The sequence below is a fragment of the Hyperolius riggenbachi genome, chromosome 1, assembly GCF_040937935.1.
Source record: "Hyperolius riggenbachi isolate aHypRig1 chromosome 1, aHypRig1.pri, whole genome shotgun sequence".
NCBI classification, from domain to species: Eukaryota; Metazoa; Chordata; class Amphibia; order Anura; family Hyperoliidae; genus Hyperolius; species Hyperolius riggenbachi.
Genome location: NC_090646.1, coordinates 74,154,227 through 74,179,242, shown reverse-complemented (window position 1 = coordinate 74,179,242; position 25,016 = coordinate 74,154,227). Strand labels below are relative to the sequence as shown.

At 48.1% G+C, this 25,016-nt stretch overlaps 1 gene segment (V, D, J or C); it reads left to right on the top strand.

The window, feature by feature from the left end:
* The first annotated feature begins 5,069 nt into the window (after nt 1–5,069).
* The window catches only part of LOC137545484 (immunoglobulin kappa variable 4-1-like), a 36,456-nt gene continuing 16,509 nt past the window's right edge, over nt 5,070–25,016 (top strand). Inside the window, 2 exon segments of the V gene segment in view lie at nt 5,070–5,136; nt 5,264–5,621. Coding sequence covers nt 5,082–5,136; nt 5,264–5,583 — 375 coding nt within the window.

Genomic DNA, 25,016 nt, shown 5'->3' with positions numbered 1-25,016 from the left:
CGGAATTTTTCATACCGCCAGGGGGGTTAATCAATTTCTTAACCACTTAGCAACTTCTGCCACGCTTTTATATGTCCTTGTTTACAAACACCTATAAACACATGTAAATACTTGGTTCTGTTTTCTATTTTTAGAAAACAGAGTTAGTATAGCACCATCTTGTGGCCAAAAAGTAAAACTACTTCCAAATACACCATTATACACTTACCATAGAAAAATTAATTATTTTCATTATTTTTTTAACTCCTTCACTCCTAGCCTAGAAAGCCTAGTTTGTCCCGCAAAAAAAAATATATAGATCATTTCAGTGTGATGCCTTCTCTCTTTACCTAACCTAACAGTTTATTACCCACCTACCAAAGTACAAACATAGCAGAGAATTTGCACAAACACATTTCATGAAATACATTAAAGGGAATCTAAAGTGAAAATAGAAGCAGTAAAGTGTTGTACCGTGTTAGCCATGAGTAAAAGCAAGAAGTTTAGAATCAGAATGATACCATTTATTGGCTAACTTAGAGATAAAGTGAAAAATAAACTTATGATATAATGAATTGTATGTGTAGTACAGTTAAAATAATAGAACATTAGCAGCACAGATTTGAGTCTCATATTGTTTCCAGTACAGTAAGAGTTAAGAAACTTCAGTTGCAATCTATGCAAAAGAGCTTATCTGAGCTCTGTGACTTGCAAAGTTCCAGTGAGCTCTGTCCTCTGAAGCTTTTATCTTAACTGTCTCTCACTGTATGTTGTGTGTTTAACCACTTCGCATTCAGTCGTTTTCACTTTATGCATCCGAGCAATGTTCACCTCCCATTCATTAGCTTATAACTTTATCACTACTTATCACAATGAACTGATCTATATCTTGTTTTTTCCGCCATCAATTAGGCTTTCTTTGGGGGGTACATTTTGCTAAGAGCCACTTTACTGTAAATGCATTTTAACAGGAAGAATAAGAAAAAAACAGAAATAAAATAAAATTTTTCTCAGTTTTCAGCCATTATAGTTTTAAAATAATACATGCCTCCATAATTAAAACCCACGTATTGTATTTGCCTATTTGTCCCGGTTGTTACACCATTTAAATTATGTCCCTATCACAATGTATGGTGACAATATTTTATTTGGAAATAAAAGTGAATTTTTTTCCGTTTTGCATCCATTACTATTTACAAGCTTATAATTTAAAAAAAAATAGAAATATTTCATCTTTACTTTGATATTTTAAAAGTTCAGACCCTTAGGTAAATATTTACGTGTTTTTTTTTATTGTAATTTTTTTTGTTTTTTTTATTAAACATTTTATGTGGGTATTTTTTGGAGGGTGGGATGTAAATTGTCATTTTTAATGAAATATATGATTATTTTTATATTTTTTAACATTTAGGTGTAGTTTTAAATTTTGGCCACAAGATGGCAGCCATGAGTTTGTTTACGTGACGTCACTCTAAGCGTAACATGTACGCTTAGAGGAAAAAGAGAAGCTTCAGAGAAGCTGTCGCTTTTTCTGCGGGGGAGAGGAATCAGTGATCGGGCACCATAGCCTGATTCACTGATTGCCTGGCTAACGAACCGCGGGCCGGGAGCACGCGTGCACGTGCGCGATCGGCCGCGGGAGCGCACATGGCCTCCTGGACGTAACTTTTACGTCCAGGAAGGTTAATTGGTTAAGGTTTTACTACAGAGGAAAGTTGAAAAGGTCATTAGCTCTGCTCTGTGAAATCATTTAAAATGCTGAGTGTATTGTGGTAACTGCAATTATTAGAGAATGATGCAATGTTATAAAAAAAAAGCTATATAACTGAAAATAAAAATATCAGATAATTTTCTTTGCTGCTAATGTTCTATCAATTATTCGTACTACACAACCAATTCATGATATCTTTTTTTTTTTCGCTTCAGTGTCACTTTAAAGTTGATGGGGGCATGTGTCATAAATAACTTTAGTTTTTAAAAAAAAAGCGCTTGTAGTTTTTGAGAAAATCAATTTTAAAAATGTTGCACCAAACGGTAAGTCTCGTTAATTTCGCCGTGCTTTAATTATATAAAATATTTTTTTTCCTGATTCAACTGGGAAAACTTTTAAAATTCAAAAGGACAGAGCACATTTTCTTTTGCTTGGAAGAGAGGGCCACATTATGCTGCAAAGCCATGTAAGCAGGGCCGGATTTGTGGAAAGGCCTCCGAGGCACAGGACTAGGGCGGCAGATTTAGCTAAAATACATGGGGCGGGTGACGCTATGTCGGTCACCCGCCGCCATAACTATCAGTGTCAGCTACTGTGCAAGTCCGCAGCCGCCCGCCCTGCTTTGCTCTGTACTGTGTAAACAGCTAGCAAGGGGCGGCCACGGCTACTAGAAGTATCGATGTTGCAGAGAGAGAGAGAGAGAGAGAGAGACGGCAGCAGCCAGAAGGCAGACTCTCTCTCCCGAGACCCATGCAGTACACCAGCTCGCAGCGGGCCCATCACTCACCCGGCTGGTCGCTTTGTCAAGTAAGTGACAGCCTGGCTGAGCCCAGCCAGAAGTGTGTAGTGGATGGGAGATCTCGCGGTGCCGCTGGGGCTGATGGATGTATCAGAACCCCAAGTGTGCAGACGCTGAGCAGATCGGAACCTCCCTCCCTGTCTGCTGTGATGGATTCCGAAGGGAGAAAATACTTCAGCAGGCTGCTGTAAGTCAAGTACTGCCTGCGTTTTAAGATTAATGTGTAGGAGACAGCTAGCTATATACTTTAGGGAGGGGGAGACGACTACTACACTGAAGGGAGGTGGGATGATGGAGACAGCAAGCTATACTGAAAGGAGGGGGGATGGGAGAGAGCACTACCTATACTAAAGGGAGGGTTGCTGGGTGGGTGGAGGAGACGGCTACCTATACTGAAAAAAGGGGAGAAGGGAGAGAAAGCTATCTGTACTGAAGGGGGATGGGGGAGAGCTAGCTATATTGAGGGCTCGTTTCCACTATAGCGAATCCGCATGCGGGCACTGCATGCGGATTCGCATAGTCAATGTAAGTGGATGGGGCTGTTTCCACTTGTGTGTCGTGCGGGTGCGTTTTGGCATGCGGGGGAAATCTGCACGGCAGAGCCGTCAGATTTCGCGTGCGGGAGGAATGCGGGCGAATCGCCGCTAATGCATTTAATAGGGAAATCGCATGCGGCTTTGTCATGCGGATTTCCCCGCGATTTCGCGTGCGATTTCGCATGGTTTGCTATGGAGCTTTACTCAGGCAGTGACATGGTTAAATTCGCCTGGCTCCTTGCCATGCGAAATCGCATGCGAAATCGCGGCTAAATCCGCATGCGGAAACGCAGCCGCATGCGATTTCTTCTGCGGTGGAATCCAGGCGATTCCGCACCGCAACAGTGGAAACGAGCCCTGAAGGATGGGTGGCTACCTACACTGAGGGATGGGGAAGATGGCTACTTATACTGAAGGGAGGGGGGTGATGGCTACCTATACTGAGAGTGTACCTGAGACAGAAGCTTACCTGGGGCTTCCTTAAGCCCCCTTGAGGCTGCTCATTCCTCGCCATCTCCTCAGGTGACTCCAGTCATCCGCAATAGTGCTCGAAAGCCTAGCTGAGTTGCGATTCGTCACGCATGGCGCTGAACACTTCGAGGGTGGGGAGTGTGACAGGGTAGCACTCCTGGCTGGGCTGCACATGTGCGACAAAGCGCAACTTGGCCAGGCTTTCAGGAACTATTGCGGGTGACTGGAGCCACCCGAGAAGATGGCGAGGGATGAGCAGCCTCAAGGGGGCTCAAAGGAAACATCGGAGGGGGAAAAAAAAGATCTACTTGCCTGGGGCTGCCTTCAACCCCTGGCAGCCGATCTGTCCCTTGCTGCAGCTCCGGGGTCCCCTCTGTCGCCAGGTCGGCATCTTCTGTGCCTGCATGATTGTGCAGAAGAGGTCGGCATCTGCAACGGAGGGGATCCTGGAGTTGCGGCAAGGGACAGATCAGCTGCTTAGCCTCCGGCAAGTATGGAACCTAAGACGCTTCTCATCTCAGCTTCTCTTGAAGGGAAGGGGGATTGGTGAGAAAGCTACCTAGACTGATGGGAGGGGGCCTATAAAAATGGCACCGCCATACTAAATACTAAAGGCCACGATTAGCAAGGAGGTTAAATTATGGCTAATTGCGGCTTTGACTATTGCCACCTATGGTAAACGGGGAGTAGGTAAACTTAGGCGGGGGGATAGGCAGCCGGGGTGGAGTGGCTACGTTTAGGCACCTGGGGGTCTTGGGGTTAGGAAAAGGTAGGTGGAGGGTTCATGTGAGAGTAGGCAGGGGTGAAGGCATACATTACCTGGTCCTGAGCCATCGTGTCTCCTTCATGTCCTAGTTAGTTTGCAGTAGTTCTGCAGCCAGCCAATCACCATGTGATGTCAGTCCCTGCATGGTGATTGGCCGGCTGAAAGACTACTGCAAACTAACCAGGAAATGGAGGAGGGGATGTGATCACTGGGACCAGGTAATATATGCAGATGGCCACGATGACATCTTGTTACTAAGGTTATTTAAAACTTAGTAGCAAGATGTCATTATCAGCATCACCCTGTGCCATTTTTTTGCAGCGCTATTTTATTTATATACGTTGTCAGGGGGGCGGCTGGTGACAGTGGGCCTTGGGTGGTAAAATGTAGAAATCCGGCCCTGCATGTAAGCCACCACTTCCTAACATCCAAGAGAAAGAGGTTACTGGCTAAAAGGCTGTGAATGGAGGGGGTGATCAAACATGTGCCACAGACAGCCATGTTGGGAACATCAAGTTTCTCAAATATTAGACAGTACAAAGCTACATTTTATGGTAACATTACAAAAGATGTTACATGTTTTTTTCATTTCCATCAGTTATAAAGGGTAAAAATAAAAATGGGGAAGCCCAATTATGTTTTGGCCAGATTAAGCTGCGTTCACTGGAGTGTTATATAAACAGAGAACACGGATATGAATAACCACAATATTTGCATTTACACAGTCCCTGGGGTGTCCCCTCCCCCGTCACCCTCTATATACAGTAGATGTCATTGTACAGGAGACGTCTTCTAGTCTGTATCTGACCCTCCAGAAACATGAAGATGGTTTCTCCCAGTTATCTGCTGGCCGTCATCTTCATTTCTATTCAGGGTGAGAGATTAGGCTCCTCCCATCACTCTGTGCACATCCATCTATACATGCACAATACATACACACATCAGCACTGATAGGGAGATAGACATGTATGAATAATGACTGTGTCTCTTCCCATCCTCAGGATCCTCTGGGCAATATGTGATGACTCAGACTCCAGAGTATATCTCTGTGTATCCAGGAGAGAAGGTCACCATATCATGTACATCCAGCCAGAGCTTGGACTATATTGGCAACAGTTGGTTAGCCTGGTACCAGCAGAAGCCAAACCAACCCCCCAAGCTTCTTATCTATTGGGCCAGCACTCGCCAGTCAGGGACTCCAGACAGGTTCACTGGTTCAGGATCTGGAACGGAGTACAAACTAACCATCAATGTAGTGAGTGCAGATGATGAAGCCGTCTATTCCTGTCAGCAGAGTAGGAGCACCCCATACACACAGTGATACAGAGCCGTACAAAAACCTCCTTCCTCTTTTCTAAGGTAACAGAAACATGTGTTATCTGTACATTTATCAGGTTCATTTGATGTGTGTCAGTTTATTTACCAGCGACAACATGAGGATTATAATTCATAACATTACTTTGGTAAACAAGAGGCCCATAGCAGCCATAGTTATCTCAAGTCACCCCTTGCCTGTTACTGAGTGGTGCTGTCCTTAGCAGTTGTGTGTAACATGCAATCACCACAGGAATATTCCACTGCACCTTCCAAGTCACAGCCAGTCACTGCTCCACTCCACCCCTGACTACCACTCAAACAACAAATATGTAATATTGGGAGAAAAAATGAATTGGATTTGACCCATTCTCCTAAAGACATTGTGGCATTTGTTTATTTTTTTACCAGTGCCCCATACATGCCACTATTGGAAAATCCAGTGAAAAAATAAAAAATGTTCAAATGCTACAATATAGAATTCTTTTCCATTTCATTCTAATCCTTTACGCCTGCTCCCTCTACTTAAAGCGGAATATAACCCTGCATTTCAACTTTGCTCTAAAACATTATTTACAGCATATTATATGCAACCAGCATTTTTTTTACTAGACCAGCATTGGAAGGGTTAAACACAGAGGTTTAAAGTTCCGTGGAGAGATATGCAGAAGTTCATAAAGATACATTTAACTAAATAGAATGTAACAAGTGATAAATGTTACACACTCTTTGGCTGTCCTCCAGCTCCTCAGTCAGAGAAAGTGAGTCACATGCCACACTTAGATACTTTAGTGTAAACAAAATGTATCTATGTCAGCTTCAGATGCCTCTGCAGTTCTGTCCAGGAACTTAAAAGCTCTGTGTAACCCTTCCAATGCTGATCTAGTAAAAAAAAATGCTGGTTGCATATAATATACTGTAAATAATGTTTTAGAGAAAAGTTGAAATGCAGGATTATATTCCGCTTTAACTTGATCATTTTTCAAATTTATCCCACACACGCCAAAACTTCACCCATAACCACCTACTGCTGCCATTTTTCATATGGAATAAAGAGCTTTAATACTATCAGCGGTGCCAACCATTGGTTGTTTTTGACTGGTGCATCCCAAGAAGCACTGGGGTGAGGGTCTGGGCACGCAATCATTTTTTGACTTTCAGTGCTCCCTTTTATTCTATGTTGGTGTTCTACTGACATAACATACTGTATGTATTGTACTCTCCACATTTTGATTTCAGTGAATTGTATATAGTAAGTAAAGAGAAAACTGTCATTTTCCATCATTACTGCCTCTGACTGAAGCCAATCCTGATGTCACGTCCTGCTGCACTGTCATATCTAGCTTGCTTTGTAAACACACGTGAGCACAGCATAGATTGCATTTCAGCAGCTTCTGCAGAGGGGTGAGGTGTATTTCCCTTTTCAGCTTTATGTCACACTGAACTGCCCTCAACCAATCAGTGAGAAGCAGGAATGTGGGAGGGGAGATAACAAGCTTCCCTCTACCCAGCAGTGTAACAGAAAGGAGCCAGGCTGACTGAGATAAGATTAGTTACAGCAGAAACATTTATGACTATATTGGAATGCTTGCAATGCAGAGTCAGGATGTACACTACATAATAAACACAGAGCAGTGGGTAAATGAAATTTGATTTTGTGGCTGACAATCCCGTTTTAACCATTACAAGGAATAATGAGCAGCCTTACTATGGGGCAGGCAACTGCCATCTGACGATAAATATTTTTAAAGGATACTTTAGAGCAAATGTAAATTTAAGAACGGGGGGGTCCTCTGCCCCCCTCCATTACTGCGTACCGATCAGTGTTGCCAAACTTTCACATTATTTTTTACTGACAAATACCAAAACATTTACTGACAAAAGATTTTTTTTACTGACAAAGCCACGCGGCGAAAAAATGGGCGTGGCCACGCAACAGAATGTGGCCGTGGTCATGGGTGGGGCCAAATATACATGATTTTAATATTGCTGTGAAAGGTCTGCCAGGGAAGTTTGAGCTCTGCCATAGTGTTTTCCCCCCTTCCCCCAAAATACATGTAATCTTACAGCATTTCACCAAAAATCTACGTAATCTGGCAGAGGTTCTTCCAAAATACAGATAATATGGCAGTGGTTCCCAAAAAATAGATGTAATCTGGCAGCAGCGATTCCCCCAACATACACATAATCTGGCAGCAGTTCCCCAAAATACATATAATCTGACAGCAGTGGTTCCCCAAAAATAGGTAGCCCCGGGTCTATAGGTGTCCCCAGAATAGGTGGCCAGGGGTATAGATGTCCCCAGAACAGGTAGCCAGGGGTATATGTGCCCAGTATATGTAGGCAGGGGTACAGGGCCGGTTCTAGACTGGCACATATGAGGGGCAGTCAAATGGGTAGGGGGCAACATGTTCGAGGAAATTTGCGGCGACTAAAGTGGGCATGGCAAGTAAATGCACATAATGAGAGACAGCGTTTCACCAGTAAATGCACATAAGAGACAGCCTTTCACCAGTAAATGCACGTAATGACAGACAGCTTTTCACCAGTAAATGCACATAAGAGACCGCCTTTCACCAGTAAATGCACGTAATGACAGACAGCTTTTCACCAGTGAATGCGCGTAATGAGAGACAGCTTTTCACCAGTAAATGCACGTAATGAGAGACAGCTTTTCACCAGTAAATGCACGTAAAAGTAAATGAACATAAGAGACAGCTTTTCACCAGTAAATGCACATAATAAGAGACAGCTTTTCACCAGTAAATGCACATAATAAGACACAGCTTTGCACCAGTAAATGCACATAATACGAGACAGCATTTCACCAGTAAATGCACATAATAAGAGACAGCTTTTCACCAGTAAATGCACATAATAAGAAACAGCTTTTCACCAGTAAATGCACATAAGAGACAGCTTTTCACCAGTAAATGCACATAAGAGACAGCTTTTCACCAGTAAATGCACATAATGGCAAACAGCCAGTGTCCTCAGTATATGTAGCCAGCAGATATATGTGCCCAGTATATGTAGCCAGAGGTATATGTCCCCAGTATATGTAGGTAGGGGTATATGTGCCCAGTATATGTAGCCAGAGGTATATGTCCCCAGTATATGTAGGCAGGGGTATATGTGCCCAGTATATGTAGGCAGGGTTATATGTGCCCAGTATATGTAGGTAGGTGTAACGATCGGTGAAGCACAGAGAGGATCTGATTACCGGTGATCTGCAGTATCACTGGGAATACAGATATATACCAGATTATAAGTGATCTGCAGTATCACCGATAATCCGATATACCAGCTAACCTCTGTTCACCTGAGTAGAGTGTAGTGTTAGGTGCAACAGTAACACTTAGAGGACTAGGCCTCAGTGCAGTGAGGAGTACTGCACAGATTCCTTCCGAAGACCTGAACTCTCCAATGCGGGAGGAGTCAGGCCGACAGTAGGAAGGATAGTCTGAAAGTGACACTCAGGAGGAAGTGTCACTAACAGGACGGGGAACTGCCTCCAATAGTAAGGTCGGTTCTCGAGGTCGGACAAGCCAGGTCGTAAACACACGGACAGATAAAGTACAGATTCAGAAGGTGGAGGCGGAGTCTAGGTACAAGCAGGGTTCGGCAACAGGGTATCAGAAATATCGAAGTTCAAGATCAGGAGGCGGAAACAGAGTCTAAGGACGAGCCGGGGTACGGCAACAAAGTATCAGAAAGGCAAGGTACAAGATCAGAGTTCAGGAGGATAGTCAGGCAGGGTCATAACAGATAATCACAATCAAACTAGAACTTTAAGCTATCAACAGAATCTAGCTAAGTGTAGGATTACAGCTCCAGCTGGTCCCGGCACACTTAAGGATCTGACTACAGGTCTGAGTGCTCCCACGTATGTGTTCGCAACGCCAGACACCCAGCAACTGCACGGCCAGCAGTATATATACACAGGGATCTCTCCAGCACCTCCCTAAGTGCTGGACCAATGAGAGGAGGCAGGGATGTCAGCTGACCAGCCTGGTCAGCTGACCTGATTCTGGCTGCCATATAGGACCTGCCTCTCCGCGCGCACGCGCGTCCTTCTAAACCTACACAGACTACGAGTCCCAGCCACAGCAGCCCCGCTCTGCGGTGTCTCCGCAGTGGGGACATGCGCGCTAACCGCCGCGTCTGAAGCAGTGGTTTCACCGCGCTCCGCCATGCCGTTATGGGACCCCCCCCCCCCCCCGAGGAGTGGACTCCGGACAACTCCTACCAGGTTTCTCGGGATGTAAGGCGTGAAACTCCTTCCTTAATTCGTCCGCATGCATGCGACTCCCCGGTACCCATTGTCTCTCTTCAATGCTGTACCCTTTCCAATGTACCAGATACTGTACCGAGTTTTGCACAATGCGCGAGTCTAATATTTTCTCCACTTCATACTCTGGTTGGGCATCTACCATCACAGGAGGAGGAGGAGTGGGACCCACCTGGACTGCTGGTTTGAGCAGGGATACGTGAAAAGACCTTACCCCACGCATGCTGGCGGGAAGATGAACGGTATAAGTAACATTGTTGATCTTCCTGGCTACCGGGAATGGACCCACAAACCTGGGGCCAAGCTTGTCAGAGGGTTGTCTCAGGGTCAAGTGACGTGTGGACACCCAGACCAGGTCTCCTGGTTGGAACCTCCACTCCAATGACCGTCTCTTGTCAGCTTGACCCTTCTGACTCTGAAAGGCCTTTTCCAAGTTACTTCTCACTGTCCCCCAAAGGTCCTTAAATGACCTTTGCCAGGCCTCCAGGGCTGGGAACGGAGTGGAGGCTACTGGCAAAGGGGAACATTTGGGTGATCTCCCCGTCACCACCTGAAAAGGAGAAAATCCGGAAGAAGAATTTTACAAATTATTTTGAGCAAATTCTGCGAAGGGCAGGAATCTGACCCAATTTTAGCGTACAAAGAGTTTTGCCTTAGTTTATTCAAGACAAATTTCACATGGGTCCTATGTTCAGAGAGGTTGTTGGAGAAAATAAGTATATCATCTAGGTAGACTAGAACAAATCTGCCCAACACCTCCCTGAAGACCTCGTTGATGAGTTCCTGAAAAACGGTCGGAGCATTATATAGCCCGAAGGGCATCACCAAGATGTAGCCAGGGTTATATGTGCCCAGTAGATGTAGCCAGGGTTAAACGTGCCCAGTAGATGTAGCCAGGGCCGGATTTGTGGGCAGGCCACAAAGGCTGAGGCCTAGGGCGGCAGCCTGGCTGGGGCGCTGTTGCAGCTGACAGAGATCAGCTGTTTCAATCATCAGCCTGTGTGGCCGCCCCGGCTTGTATCCCAGTGCCGCTCCTTCCCGCTCGCTAACCTGCCCGTACAATGTAAACACGGATCCTCCTCCATAAGGTTGCTGTAGCTTGCAGGGCTGCTGCTCGGATTCAAACAAATAGTGGCAGATAAATAGCGGTGTTTCTTTCATCAGATCGATCAGAGAGTTCCCAGTGACGCGCCATGTACAGGAAGTGAGTGATGTCACTTCCTGTATTTGAATTACATGGCGCGTCTGGGAACTCTCTGATCGCTCTGATGAAGGAAACACCGCTATTTATCTGCCACTATTTGTTTGAATCCGAGCAGCAGCCCTGCAAGCTACAGCAACCTTATGGAGCAGGATCTGTGTTTACATTGTACGGGCAGGTTAGCGAGCGGGAAGGAGCGGCACTGGGATACAAGCCGGGGCGGCCACACAGGCTGATGATTAAAACAGCTGATCTGTGGGGAGTCACTGCTTAGCTCTCAGTCGGAGGGCAGCGGTAACATGTACAAAAATCCATGGCGCAGGCATTGTAGAAGCTACTGGGGCAGCTATGTTACAAACTTACATAGCATGAGGCAGCCAAACCTGATCTGTCCACAGCCGAACACCGGCTTTGCATCAGAGTAGCAGGCAGCTGCGAACAGATTGAGTCTGGCTACCCGGGCCATGCCATGTAACAGAGCTGCTTGTGTTTGTTTATTAGTGTGAGGTGTGGAGGAGAGTACAGTAGGGTTGGAATAAATCATAGCAGGTCGGGCAGTGGGTGCATTGATGGGGCATTTGCAGAAGGCTAAAAGCATGGGCAGCTTATATGGCCGGGTTGGACTCGCTGGCACAAGAGCCCAGCAGGCAGAGGCAGCTAACACACAGCCTGCAGCTCAGCCGACAGCGTGGCCTGTCTCAGAGAACTTCCTGCTGTGCAGAGACCAGGATCACACGGCAGCTGTTAGTTCCTTCTCCCCTCCCCTCCGAGGACTCCGGACAGCAAAGCAGGGGGGAAGGAGAAAGTGCTCATCCGAATGGGACACCTCAGCTAACATGTGGAGATGCAGTGCAGCCTTCACTGGCTACAACAGGAAGCTGGAGAATCCGATGTCCCTGTGACCCTGGCCTGCATGCATGTGAGTACATGCTCCTGAGTCCTGACATCCCCTCTCCCACAGCATTACATGTCCTATTTGTCCACTTCCTCTCTCTAGAGGTACCACTGCCCCCAGCAAGCCCTTCTCCCTTCAATAGAGGTACCACATATCCCAGCAAGTCCCCCCCCTTTATACATGTACTACTGGTGCCAACATGCCCCTCTCCCTCCATAGAAGCACCACAGATCCCAGCATGTTTCCCCACTTCCATAGACACACCACAGATCCCAGCATGCCCCTCCTGCTCCAAATAGTATTGTTTTCCCCCAGGGCCCCAGAGCCAGCTGGTCTACCACCTGGTCGCCTCCAAAGTAAATAGTGGGCCCCTTCTGAGTTTTCACAGCGGTGCACACAGACATCTGTCCGGCTGGTGTGCTATTCTGCATGCTTTGTGACCACTTGAATATGTACATTCTGTCAGGTCACGAGGATGAAGCACACAGAGGAGCAAGCCAGGTGAGTGCGTTCCACAAAAAATGTCCTGCAGTGGCCCCGGGGGACCACTATTCACACTAGAGGAGGCCTGGGGGCCCAGCAGCCATCTCTGAGGCCCTGGGAGACAACCCAGTACTATGTGGGAAGTGTCGGGCCTCTATGGAAGAGGTGCATGCTGGGAGCTGTGGTGCCTCTATGGAGGGAAGGAGCATGCTGGGAGCTGTGGTGCCTCTATGGAGGGAAGGAGCATGCTGGGAACTGTGGTACTTCTATAAGGGAGGTAGGTCTTGGTCTTGCTGGGAGCTGTGGTACCTCTATGGAATGGGAGGATAGTCCAGGGGGTTACTGTATCTTCCTATACCTCACCTTTCCAGTGCTGGGTTCCTTTCTGGTTGAATTGGTTTTTCAGTAAGCGAGCGTGGGTGAGTGTACCTGTACTGGGCATGTGCAGGTAAGGTCTGCACATGCCCAGTAAAATGAAGTGCATGTGCACAGGGTAAAAAAACAAAACCTTGCACAGGTGCCTTAGTTCTACTGGGCATGCGCAGACCATACTTGTGCATGCCCAGTGCGGTCACTCTCACCCACGCCTGTGCTTGCACAATGAAGAAACCTATTTGAGCAGAGAGGCCCAGTGCTAGAATGGTGGGATGTAAGAAGTAGTATATTCAGGCTCTGTGTTTGGGGGGGGGGGGGGGGTAGGGTGGTTGGGGTGTATTGGTATGTGTATGAGGCAAGGGGGGGGGGGGGGGGGCGGCTGGTGACAGATGGCCTAGGGCGGTAACAAGTCTAAATCCGGCCCTGGATGTAGCCAGGGTTATATGTGCCCAGTAGATGTAGCCAGGGTTATATGTGCCCAGTAGATGTAGCCAGGGTTATATGTGCCCAGTATATGTAGCCAGGGTTATATGTGCCCAGTAGATGTAGCCAGAGGTATATGTGCCCAGTAGATGTAGCCAGGGTTATATGTGCCCAGTAGATGTAGCCAGGGTTATATGTGCCCAGTAGATGTAGCCAGGGTTATATGTGCCCAGTAGATGTAGCCAGGGTTATATGTGCCCAGTAGATGTAGCCAGGGTTATATGTGCCCAGTATATGTAGCCAGAGGTATATGTGCCCATGGGTAGCCAGGGTTATATGTCCCCAGTATATGTAGCCAGGGTTATATGTGCCCAGTAGATGTAGCCAGGGTTATATGTGCCCAGTAGATGTAGCCAGGGTTATATGTGCCCAGTAGATGTAGCCAGGGTTATATATGCCCAGTAGATGTAGCCAGGGTTATATGTGCCCAGTAGATGTTGCCAGGGTTATATGTGCCCAGTAGATGTAGCCAGGGTTATATGTGCCCAGTAGATGTAGCCAGGGTTGTATGTGCCCAGTAGATGTAGCCAGGGTTATATGTGCCCAGTATATGTAGACAGAGGTATATGTGCCCATGGGTATCCAGGGTTATTTGTCCCCAGTATATGTAGCCAGGGTTATATGTGCCCAGTAGATGTAGCCAGGGTTATATGCGCCCAGTAGATGTAGCCAGGGTTATATGTGCCCAGTAGATGTAGCCAGGGTTATATGTGCCCAGTAGATGTAGCCAGGGTTATATGTGCCAAGTAGATGTAGCCAGGGTTATATGTGCCCAGTAGATGTAGCCAGGTTTATATGTGCCCAGTAGATGTAGCCAGAGGTATATGTGCCCATGGGTAGCCAGGGTTATATGTCCCCAGTATAGGTAGCCAGGGTTATATGTGCCCAGTAGATGTAGCCAGGGTTATATGTGCCCAGTAGATGTAGCCAGGGTTATATGTGCCCAGTAGATGTAGCCAGGGTTATATGTGCCCAGTAGATGTAGCCAGGGTTATATGTGCCAAGTAGATGTAGCCAGGGTTATATGTGCCCAGTAGATGTAGCCAGGGTTATATGTGCCCAGTAGATGTAGCCAGGTTTATATGTGCCCAGTAGATGTAGCCAGAGGTATATGTGCCCATGGGTAGCCAGGGTTATATGTCCCCAGTATAGGTAGCCAGGGTTATATGTGCCCAGTAGATGTAGCCAGGGTTATATGTGCCCAGTAGATGTAGCCAGGGTTATATGTGCCCAGTAGATGTAGCCAGGGTTATATGTGCCCAGTAGATGTAGCCAGGGTTATATGTGCCCAGTAGATGTAGCCAGGGTTATATGTGCCTAGTAGATGTAGCCAGGGTTATATGTGCCCAGTAGATGTAGCCAGAGGTATATGTGCCCATGGGTAGCCAGGGTTATATGTCCCCAGTATATGTAGCCAGGGTTATATGTGCCCAGTAGATGTAGCCAGGGTTATATGTGCCCAGTAGATGTAGCCAGGGTTATATGTGCCCAGTAGATGTAACCAGGGTTATATGTGCCCAGTAGATGTAGCCAGGGTTATATGTGCCCAGTAGATGTAGCCAGGGTTATATGTGCGCAGTAGATGTAGCCAGAGGTATATGTGCCCATGGGTAGCCAGGTGACCCCCCAAAGCAGGAGGGGAGCAGCTCGCTCTCCCCTCCTGAACTAAGTGACGAGTGGCTGGCAGTGGCAGGCGGCAGCGAGCGGAACTTACCTGCGTCTCGTCGCCGGCGCGGGATGATTTGCCGCTACTCTGGTCTGGTCCAGAACCAGAGCAGCAGAACTTCCGGCGCAGGAGCGAGACGGAAGGTAAGTCCCGCCCGCTGCCAAACGCCACTGCCAGCCACTCGTCACTTAGATCAGGAGGGGGACAGTCAGCGAGGGAGGGAGAGCACTAAGGTGAGAGAAGGGGGGAAGATTGCCCCCCTTCTTCACCGCTGCCCCCACAGCTCTTCCTCCACTGCACTGCTGTCTATGATGAATAGCGGAAAAGCCGCCGCGTGTTCTGACAGTAAGGCGGCTGATTCCGCGTCTGACGCGGCGGTTTGTCCGCATCAGCATGCGTCTAGGTTATCTGGAACTAATGGTACACATGGGAAGAATGGCGTGGGGGCCGCCGCATGTTCTGACGGTAAGGCGGCGGATTCCGCGTCCAGTGCGGCGGTTTCCCCGCAGCAACATGTGTCTGGGCTGTCTGGAACTAGTAGTGCACACAGATGGAGAGCTACGTGCGTGCGCTACAAGACAAGCTCTTTATACTAATAGGAGGAAGATCAGCTGATCAGGGCGGTCAGCTGATTCCTGCTCAGTCAGTGATTGGTTGATGGGAGCTGGGTGGCGCTGTGGGACGCTTTACTATATATATCTCCTGCTGTTCAGTTGCTGGTTGTCTGGCGTTGCGAATGCCTACGTGTTAGCACTCAGACCTTAGTCAGATCCTTCAGTGTGGTGGAACCAGGAGGACCTGGGAATCCACACTTAGCCAGTTACTGTATATCATCTGTGTTATTCTCTAGCATAGTTCCAGGGTGTTGAGATCACGGCCCTCACACCCCAGACTAGGAATACTGTATATCATCTGTGTTATTCTCTAGCATAGTTCCAGGGTGTCGAGATCACGGCCCTCACACCCTAGACTAGGAATACTGTATATCATCTGTGTTATTCTCTAGCTTAGTTCCAGGGTGTTGAGATCACGGACCTCACACCTCAGACTAGGCCTTGTTCTGATATCTGTTATGACCTGTAGCATTCCTGACTATTCTTCTGATCTCTGATTTGGTACCTTGCATATCTGATTCTCTGTTGCCGACCCGGCCTGTCTGACCTTCTGGCTGTCACCCCCAGCAGGGTGTCCGGCCTTTCCGCAGGGGTCCCCTGCTCTACAGAGGGGACACTGCTCCTTATCAGTCAGGGACTCCCTCTCCAGGTGTCCTTGACTGCAGTAGAGTCTTCTCTACTTATTGGACCACCTGCTAACCCGGTGGTCCAAAGGTTACTGTTGCACCAAAACACTTACACACTCAGGTGTCTAGAGGTTAGACATATTTGATTATTGGTGATTCTGCAGATCCCCAATAAGCAGGTATATCTGTATTCTTGGGGATACTGCAGATACTGCCAAGAATCAGATTCTCTCTCTGGTTGCTGACACCTATCATTACAGAACGCCAGTCCAAAACAATATGGAAGCACTTAGCACTTGTCTGGACACACTCACCACCTCGGTGGAAAATCTCATCAGAGTGATGGACGGTCAGCAGGCCCAGATCTCTGCTTTATCTGGGTCACTACAAGTCCTACAGACGACTGTCAATTCAGTGCGATCCCCTTTAGTCACAGACTTGAGAATGTCTGTATCTGAAAAGTTTTCTGGCCATAGATCTGACTTTCAGAATTTTAAGAATCGTGTGATGCCATATTTTGGAAGGTAAGTCCCGCCCGCTGCCAAACGCCACTGCCAGCCACTCGTCACTTAGATCAGGAGGGGGACAGTCAGCGAGGGAGGGAGAGCACTAAGGTGAGAGAAGGGGGGAAGATTGCCCCCCTTCTTCACCGCTGCCCCCACACCTCTTCTTCCACTGCACTGCTGTCTATGATGAATAGCGGAAAAGCCGCCGCGTGTTCTGACAGTAAGGCGGCTGATTCCGCGTCTGACGCGGCGGTTTGTCCGCATTAGCATGCGTCTAGGTTATCTGGAACTAATGGTGTACATGGGAAGAATGGCGTGGGGGCCGCCGCATGTTCTGACGGTAAGGCGGCGGATTCCGCGTCCAGTGCGGCGGTTTCCGCGCAGCAACATGTGTCTGGGCTGTCTGGAACTAGTAGTGCACACAGATGGAGAGCTGCGCGCGCTGCAAGACAAGCTCTTTATACCAATAGGAGGAAGATCAGCTGATCAGGGTGGTCAGCTGATTCCTGCTCAGTCAGTGATTGGTTGATGGGAGCTGGGCGGCGCTGTGGGACGCTTTACTATATATATCTCCTGCTGTTCAGTTGCTGGTTGTCTGGCGTTGCGAATGCCTACGTGTTAGCACTCAGACCTTAGTCAGATCCTTCAGTGTGGTGGAACCAGGAGGACCTGGGAATCCACACTTAGCCAGTTACTGTATATCATCTGTGTTATTCTCTAACATAGTTCCAGGGTGTCGAGATCACGGCCCTCACACCCCAGACTAGGCATACTGTATATCATCTGTGTTATTCTCTAGCATAGTTCCAGGGTGTTGAGATCACGGCCCTCACACCCCAGACTAGGAATACTGTATATCATCTGTGTTATTCTCTAGCTTAGTTCCAGGGTGTTGAGATCACGGCCCTCACACCCCAGACTAGGAATACTGTATATCATCTGTGTTATTCTCTAGCATAGCTCCAGGGTGTTGAGATCACGGACCTCACACCTCAGACTAGGCCTTGTTCTGATATCTGTTATGACCTGTAGCATTCCTGACTATTCTTCTGATCTCTGATTTGGTACCTTGCATATCTGATTCTCTGTTGCCGACCCGGCCTGTCTGACCTTCTGGCTGTCACCCCCCGCAGGGTGTCCAGCCTTTCCGCAGGGGTCCCCTGCTCTACAGAGGGGACACTGCTCCTTATCAGTCAGGGACTCCCTCTCCAGGTGTCCTTGACTGCAGTAGAGTCTTCTCTACTTATTGGACCACCTGCTAACCCGGTGGTCCAAAGGTTACTGTTGCACCAAAACACTTACACACTCAGGTGTCTAGAGGTTAGACATATTTGATTATTGGCGATTCTGCAGATCCCCAATAAGCAGGTATATCTGTATTCTTGGGGATACTGCAGATCGCCAAGAATCAGATTCTCTCTCTGGTTGCTGACACCTATCATTACAGAACGCCAGACCAAAACAATATGGAAGCACTTAGCACTCGTCTGGACACACTCACCACCTCGGTGGAAAATCTCCTCAGAGTGATGGACGGTCAGCAGGCCCAGATCTCTGCTTTATCTGGGTCACTACAAGTCCTACAGACGACTGTCAATTCAGTGCGATCCCCTCCAGTCACAGACTTGAGAATATCTGTACCTGAAAAGTTTTCTGGCCATAGATCTGAGTTTCAGAATTTTAAGAATCGTGTGATGTCATATTTTGAATTGAGGCCTAATCTGTCAGGGACAGAGGCACAGAGAATTACCTTTATCAAAACCTTACTCTCAGGGGATGCTCAAACCTGGGCGTATAATTTACCAACAGGGCATGAAGCACTTAGGTCAGTTGAAGAATTCTTCAAGTCCATGGCCATAATTTATGACGACCCAGACATTGCGTCTACCTCTGAGCGGAAGCTAAAAACCTTGCGTCAAGGCAAGGATCCAGTGGAGGTCTATGCAGCTGAGTTCAGGAAGTGGTCAGTCTCGGCTAGGTGGGGGGCTTTTGCACTACTAGATTGTTTTTTATCGGGGTTGTCAGACGCAGTTTCGGGGCTGATGTTGGGATACCCTGAACCTAAGATACTTGAGGAAGCAATCTCTCTGGCAGTGCGTGTGGATCGTCGGTTACGATACCAAAAGCAAACCCGTGGTAAAGACAGGGTTAGATATGTCTCCTATGCCACGTCTCCACCTACCTCACCGCCACCTGAGCCAATGCAAATTGGTCACTCCAAATTAACTCGTTCAGAGAGGAATCGTAGGAAGACGGAGCAGCTTTGTCTATACTGTGCAGAGGAGGGTCATATAGTGCGGAACTGTCCCAAGAAGTCGGGAAACGCTGCCGCCTAGGTGTAGTCAGAGGTAATACCCTGGGCGCGCAGTCTTTACCTCTACATAATGATCGTCTGTTACTCCCTTGTTCGGTCACATGGGAGGGTCAGACTGCTTCTACGGAAGCCTTTATTGATTCTGGTTCAGCAGCTAATTTTATCGATTACGAGTTTGCAAAAAGATTGGGTATACCTATGCTTCCCTTGAATCAACCAATCTTGGTCACTGAGGTAGATGACTCTCATCTGCAGAGTAACCACCCCTTGTCCCAGACTCCTAATGTGCATCTCAAGGTGGGGGTCTTACATGGGGAGAGTCTGCAATTTCTGGTCTTGCATATGGCAACCTCTACCGTCATTCTTGGCATGCCCTGGTTACAAATCCACTCACCTCAGACTGGGTTACGGGTCAGCTAACGAGCTGGTCGTCCCACTGTGATCATCATTGTTTAGCGAAAGTAACCCTGGGTAATACCAACGTTCAGGTTGAAGGTGTACCAAGACAATACGCAGAATTTGCTGATGTCTTTTGCCCAAAGTCAGCAGACAAACTTCCCCCCCCATTGTGCCTTTAATTGTCCTATCGATCTGAGATCTGGTTGTATGCCGCCCAGAGGTCATCTTTATAATCTATCTGGGCCAGAGAAGCTAGCTATGCAGGAATACATAAGGGAAAACTTGGCGAAAGGGTTCATACGTCCCTCTCGGTCACCAGCAGGAGCAGGGGTTTTTTTTGTGAAGAAAAAAGACGGAGGTCTTCGCCCCTGTATTGATTACAGAGGACTGAATAAGATCACTGTGAAAAATCGCTACCCTTTACCATTGATTGACGATTTATTCACACAGGTGACCAACGCCAAGATTTTTTCTAAGCTAGATCTCAGGGGTGCATACAATCTGGTTCGCATCAGAGATGGAGACGAATGGAAGACGGCCTTTAACACACCCGATGGGCATTACGAATACCTGGTGATGCCCTTCGGGTTGTGCAATGCGCCAGCCGTATTCCAAGAGTTAATCAATAAAGTTTTCAGGGAAGTGTTGGGGAAGTTTGTTCTGGTTTATTTGGACGATATACTAATCTTTTCGTCCAACCTCGCTGCACATCGCAAGCATGTCAGATGGGTATTGGAGAGGTTACGACAGAATCAGCTGTATGCCAAACTAGAGAAATGCCTCTTTGAGGTAGAGTCGGTAGCCTTCCTAGGTTACATCATCTCCACTTCTGGTCTCTCGATGGACCCAGGGAAGGTTTCTGCTGTCCTGGACTGGCCTCAGCCCGTGGGGCTGAAGGCACTCCAGAGGTTCCTGGGGTTTGCCAATTACTACAGAAGATTTATTAAAGGGTACTCTACCATCATCTCCCCTCTCACCAGTCTCACTAAGAAAGGGGCTGATACTCATCATTGGTCACCTGAGGCTCATACGGCCTTCTCGACTCTAAAGAAGCTGTTTTGTTGTGCCCCAATACTGAGGCATGTTGACGTCGTCTTTCCCTTCATTGTGGAGGTTGATGCCTCAGAGGTGGGGGTAGGAGCGGTGTTGTCACAGAGGTCAGGATTGCAGGGCAAGCTACATCCATGTGCTTACTTTTCTCGCAGATTTTTACCTGCCGAGAAAAATTAGGACATCGGCAACCGGGAGCTCCTAGCCATCAAATTAGCTTTTGAGGAATGGCGACACTGGCTGGAGGGTGCAGAACATGTTATCACGGTTTACACAGACCATAAGAATTTGGAGTATATCGAGGGGACTAAGAGACTTAGCCCCCGTCAGGCCCGGTGGTCCCTGTTTTTTGCTAGATTTAGATTTATAATCACGTATACTCCCGGAAGTAAGAATATCAAGGCCGATGCGCTCTCTAGGTGTTTTGAGCCCGAGTCAGTGCAGTCTGTCGATCCGGAGACTATCCTGCCCCCAAAGGTAGTCCTGGCAGCCACTGAGACTTGAAGAGATTGGGCAACCACTTTGAGTCCCTATCAACAGGATGTTCCAGAGGGGAAGCCAGAGGGGGTCATGTTTGTGCCACTGCCCTTTTGGTTACAAATTCTACAGTTTTTTCATTCTCACAAGAATGCCGGTCATCCTGGAGCCACCAGAACTCAGGATCTACTGGCTAGATGTGTCTGGTGGCCTAGTTTAGTGTCTGATTGTAAGGAATTTTTAAGGGAGTGCACGATCTGTGCGAGGAGTAAGCCCTCTCGTCAGGCCCCCGTGGGCACGTTACAGTCTTTGCCAGTCCCCAATGAACCTTGGACTCATATTTCCATGGATTTTGTGGGTGAACTCCCTCGGTCTGAAGGCAAGTCGGTCATTTGGGTGGTAGTGGATCGTTTCAGTAAGATGGCACACTTTGTCCCTCTGAAAGGACTCCCCTCGGCCCAGGAACTGGCTGATCTCTTCATCCAGCACATTTTCCGGCTGCATGGCATTCCGGAGAATGTAGTGTCAGATGGGGGAATCCAATTTGTTTCGAAATTTTGGAGGGCCTTTTGCCATCAATTAGACATGGAACTCGCATTCTCATCAGGCTACCACCCTCAGACCAACGGCCAGACCGAGAGAGTTAACCAATCCCTGTGTGAAAAAATGCGGAAAAGCCACCGCAGGTGCTCAGAGCAAGGCGGCTGATTCCGGGTCCAAAGCGGCGGATTCCGCATCTGACGCGGCGGTTTGCACGCATAGGCCTACAGCTGTCCACATGGCTGAACGCGGAGAAACCGCCGCATGCTCGGATAGCGGCGCGGCTGCTTCCACGCCCTGCACAGCGGATACATTACAACACATGTCTGGTGTGGCTGGGACTGATAGTCCACACAGATTCAGAAGGGGAGAGGCAGAACTTTTGTGACAGCCAGAGGGGTGTCAGCTGACCAAGCTGGTCAGCTGACAATTCAACCATTTCTGATTGGTCCAGCACTTAGGGGAGGCGCTGGAGAGCGCTATAGTATATATACTGGGTGCTGGTCACTTCTCTGGTGTCTGCCGTTGCGATTACTACGTGGTAGCACTCAGACCTTTTTGTCAGTATCTGTGTGATTGTTATTCTGTTATACTTCAGACTAGTTCCAGGGTGTTGATGATCAGGGAACTCACGCCCAAGACTAGGGAACTGTATTACCATTCTGTTATACTTCAGATTAGTTCCAGGGTGTTGATGATCAAGGAACTCACACCCAAGACTAGGGAACTGTATTACCATTCTGTTATACTTCAGACTAGTTCCAGGGTGTTGAGAATCAAGGAACTCAAACCCAAGACTAGGGAATTGTATTATCATCCTGTTATATATCAGACTAGTTCCAGGGTGTTGATGATCACGGAGCTCACACCTCAGACTAGGCATTGTTATTATCTGTTATGACTTCCTGCTTTCCTGACCTCTCTCTTGAACTCTGATTTGGTACTTCGCTATATCTGATACTTTGTTGCTGAACCCCGCTTGTCTTAGGACCACGTATCTGTCTCCTGTCTCTGTATCTGATCTGTCTGTCCGTTGCCGACCTGGCCTGTCCGACCTCGAGAACTATCTCCCCTGCTTTGGGATAGTTCACAGACCTGTCAGTGACACTTCTCCTTTGGTGTCACTCACACTCTGGTCCTTCCTACTCTCAGCCTGGCTCCACCCCTTGGGGAGCCTCAGACCAGTGGAAGGAACCTGCTTTCAGGCAGTATCTCCTACTGCCTTGCACCCTCTTTACGGGTGCTCTCCTCAAAGTATTACTGTTGCACCAAACACTCATATTACTCAGGTGTCCAGAGGTTAGAGATATATCTGATTATCGGTGATACTGCAGATCATCTATAATCCGGTATATATCTGTATTGTCAGTGATACTGCAGATCACCGATAATCAGATCCTCTCTGTGTTACACCGATCGTTACACCCTGGAACAATTTCTCAGGTGCTATGTTGCTGATGCGCAAACCGATTGGGTAAAGTTTTTGCCGTTTGCAGAGTTTGCGCACAACAATCTGAAGAGCTCTTCTTCTGGGTATTCCCCTTTTCAAGTGGTGTCAGGGAGATCACCCAAGTTTGCTCCTTTGCCAGTCGCATCAACTCCTTTTCCAGCTTTGGAGGACTGGCAGAAGGCCTTGAAAGAGATTTGGGGAATAGTTAAGAGGAACCTAGGGAAAGCTTTCCAAACCCAGAAGAAGCAGGCAGATAAATATTGGTCTGTAGAGTGGAGATTCTCCCCTGGAGATCTGGTGTGGGTATCCACTCGTCATTTGGCCTTGAAACAATTGTCACCCAAGCTAGGTCCTAAATTTATAGGACCATTTCCAGTGGCCAAGAAGATTAATAATGTCACATATGCTGTTGATCTCCCACCCAGCATGAAAGGTGTGAGATCATTCCATGTGTCCGTGTTGAAACCAGGTGTACAGGTGGACTCCTCCCCCCCCCCCCCCCCCGTGTTGGTGGTTGACCAACCAGAGTATGAGATTGAAAAGATTCTGGATTCTCGCCTGGTGCAGAATTCCGTGCAGTATCTAGTCCACTGGTAAGGATATGGCATAGAGGAGAGATCTTGGGTGCCAGATTGCCGCATGCATGCGAAGGATTTGAAGAAAGAGTTCCATGATTTACATCCTGGAAAGCCTGGTGGAAAGTGTCCGGAGTCCACTCCTCGGGAAGGGGGGTACTGTGATGAACAGCGGAAAAGCCGCCGCGTGTTCTGACAGTAAGGCGGCTGATTCCGCGTCTGACGCGGCGGTTTGTCCGTGTCAGCATGCGTCTAGGTTATCTGGAACTAATGGTGCACATGGGAAGAATGGCGTGGGGGCCGCCGCATGTTCTGACGGTAAGGCGGCGGATTCCGCGTCCAGTGCAGCGGTTTCCCAGCAGCAACATGTGTCTGGGCTGTCTGGAACTAGTAGTGCACACAGATGGAGAGCTACGCGCGCGCGCGCGCACTGCAAGATAAGCTCTTTATAACAAGAGGAGGAAGATCAGCTGATCAGGGCGGTCAGCTGATTCCTGCTCAGTCAGTGATTGGTTGATGGGAGCTGGGCGGCGCTGTGGGACGCTTTACTATATATATCTCCTGCTGTTCAGTTGCTGGTTGTCTGGCGTTGCGAATGCCTACGTGTTAGCACTCAGACCTTAGTCAGATCCTTCAGTGTGGTGGAACCAGGAGGACCTGGGAATCCACACTTAGCCAGTTACTGTATATCATCTGTGTTATTCTCTAACATAGTTCCAGGGTGTCGAGATCACGGCCCTCACACCCCAGACTAGGCATACTGTATATCATCTGTGTTATTCTCTAGCATATTTCCAGGGTGTTGAGATCACGGCCCTCACACCCCAGACTAGGAATACTGTATATCATCTGTGTTATTCTCTAGCATAGTTCCAGGGTGTTGAGATCACGGCCCTCACACCCCAGACTAGCAATACTGTATATCATCTGTGTTATTCTCTAGCATAGCTCCAGGGTGTTGAGATCACGGACCTCACACCTCAGACTAGGCCTTGTTCTGATATCTGTTATGACCTGTAGCATTCCTGACTATTCTTCTGATCTCTGATTTGGTACCTTGCATATCTGATTCTCTGTTGCCGACCCGGCCTGTCTGACCTTCTGGCTGTCACCCCCCGCAGGGTGTCCAGCCTTTCCGCAGGGGTCCCCTGCTCTACAGAGGGGACACTGCTCCTTATCAGTCAGGGACTCCCTCTCCAGGTGTCCTTGACTGCAGTAGAGTCTTCTCTACTTATTGGACCACCTGCTAACCCGGTGGTCCAAAGGTTACTGTTGCACCAAAACACTTACACACTCAGGTGTCTAGAGGTTAGACATATTTGATTATTGGCGATTCTGCAGATCCCCAATAATCAGGTATATCTGTATTCTTGGGTATACTGCAGAACGCCAAGAATCAGATTATCTCTCTGGTTGCTGACACCTATCGTTACACTGTCCTCCTGCAACGGAGCGGGCGGCCGATTGGCCGCCCTTTTACGGACGCTGCTGAATT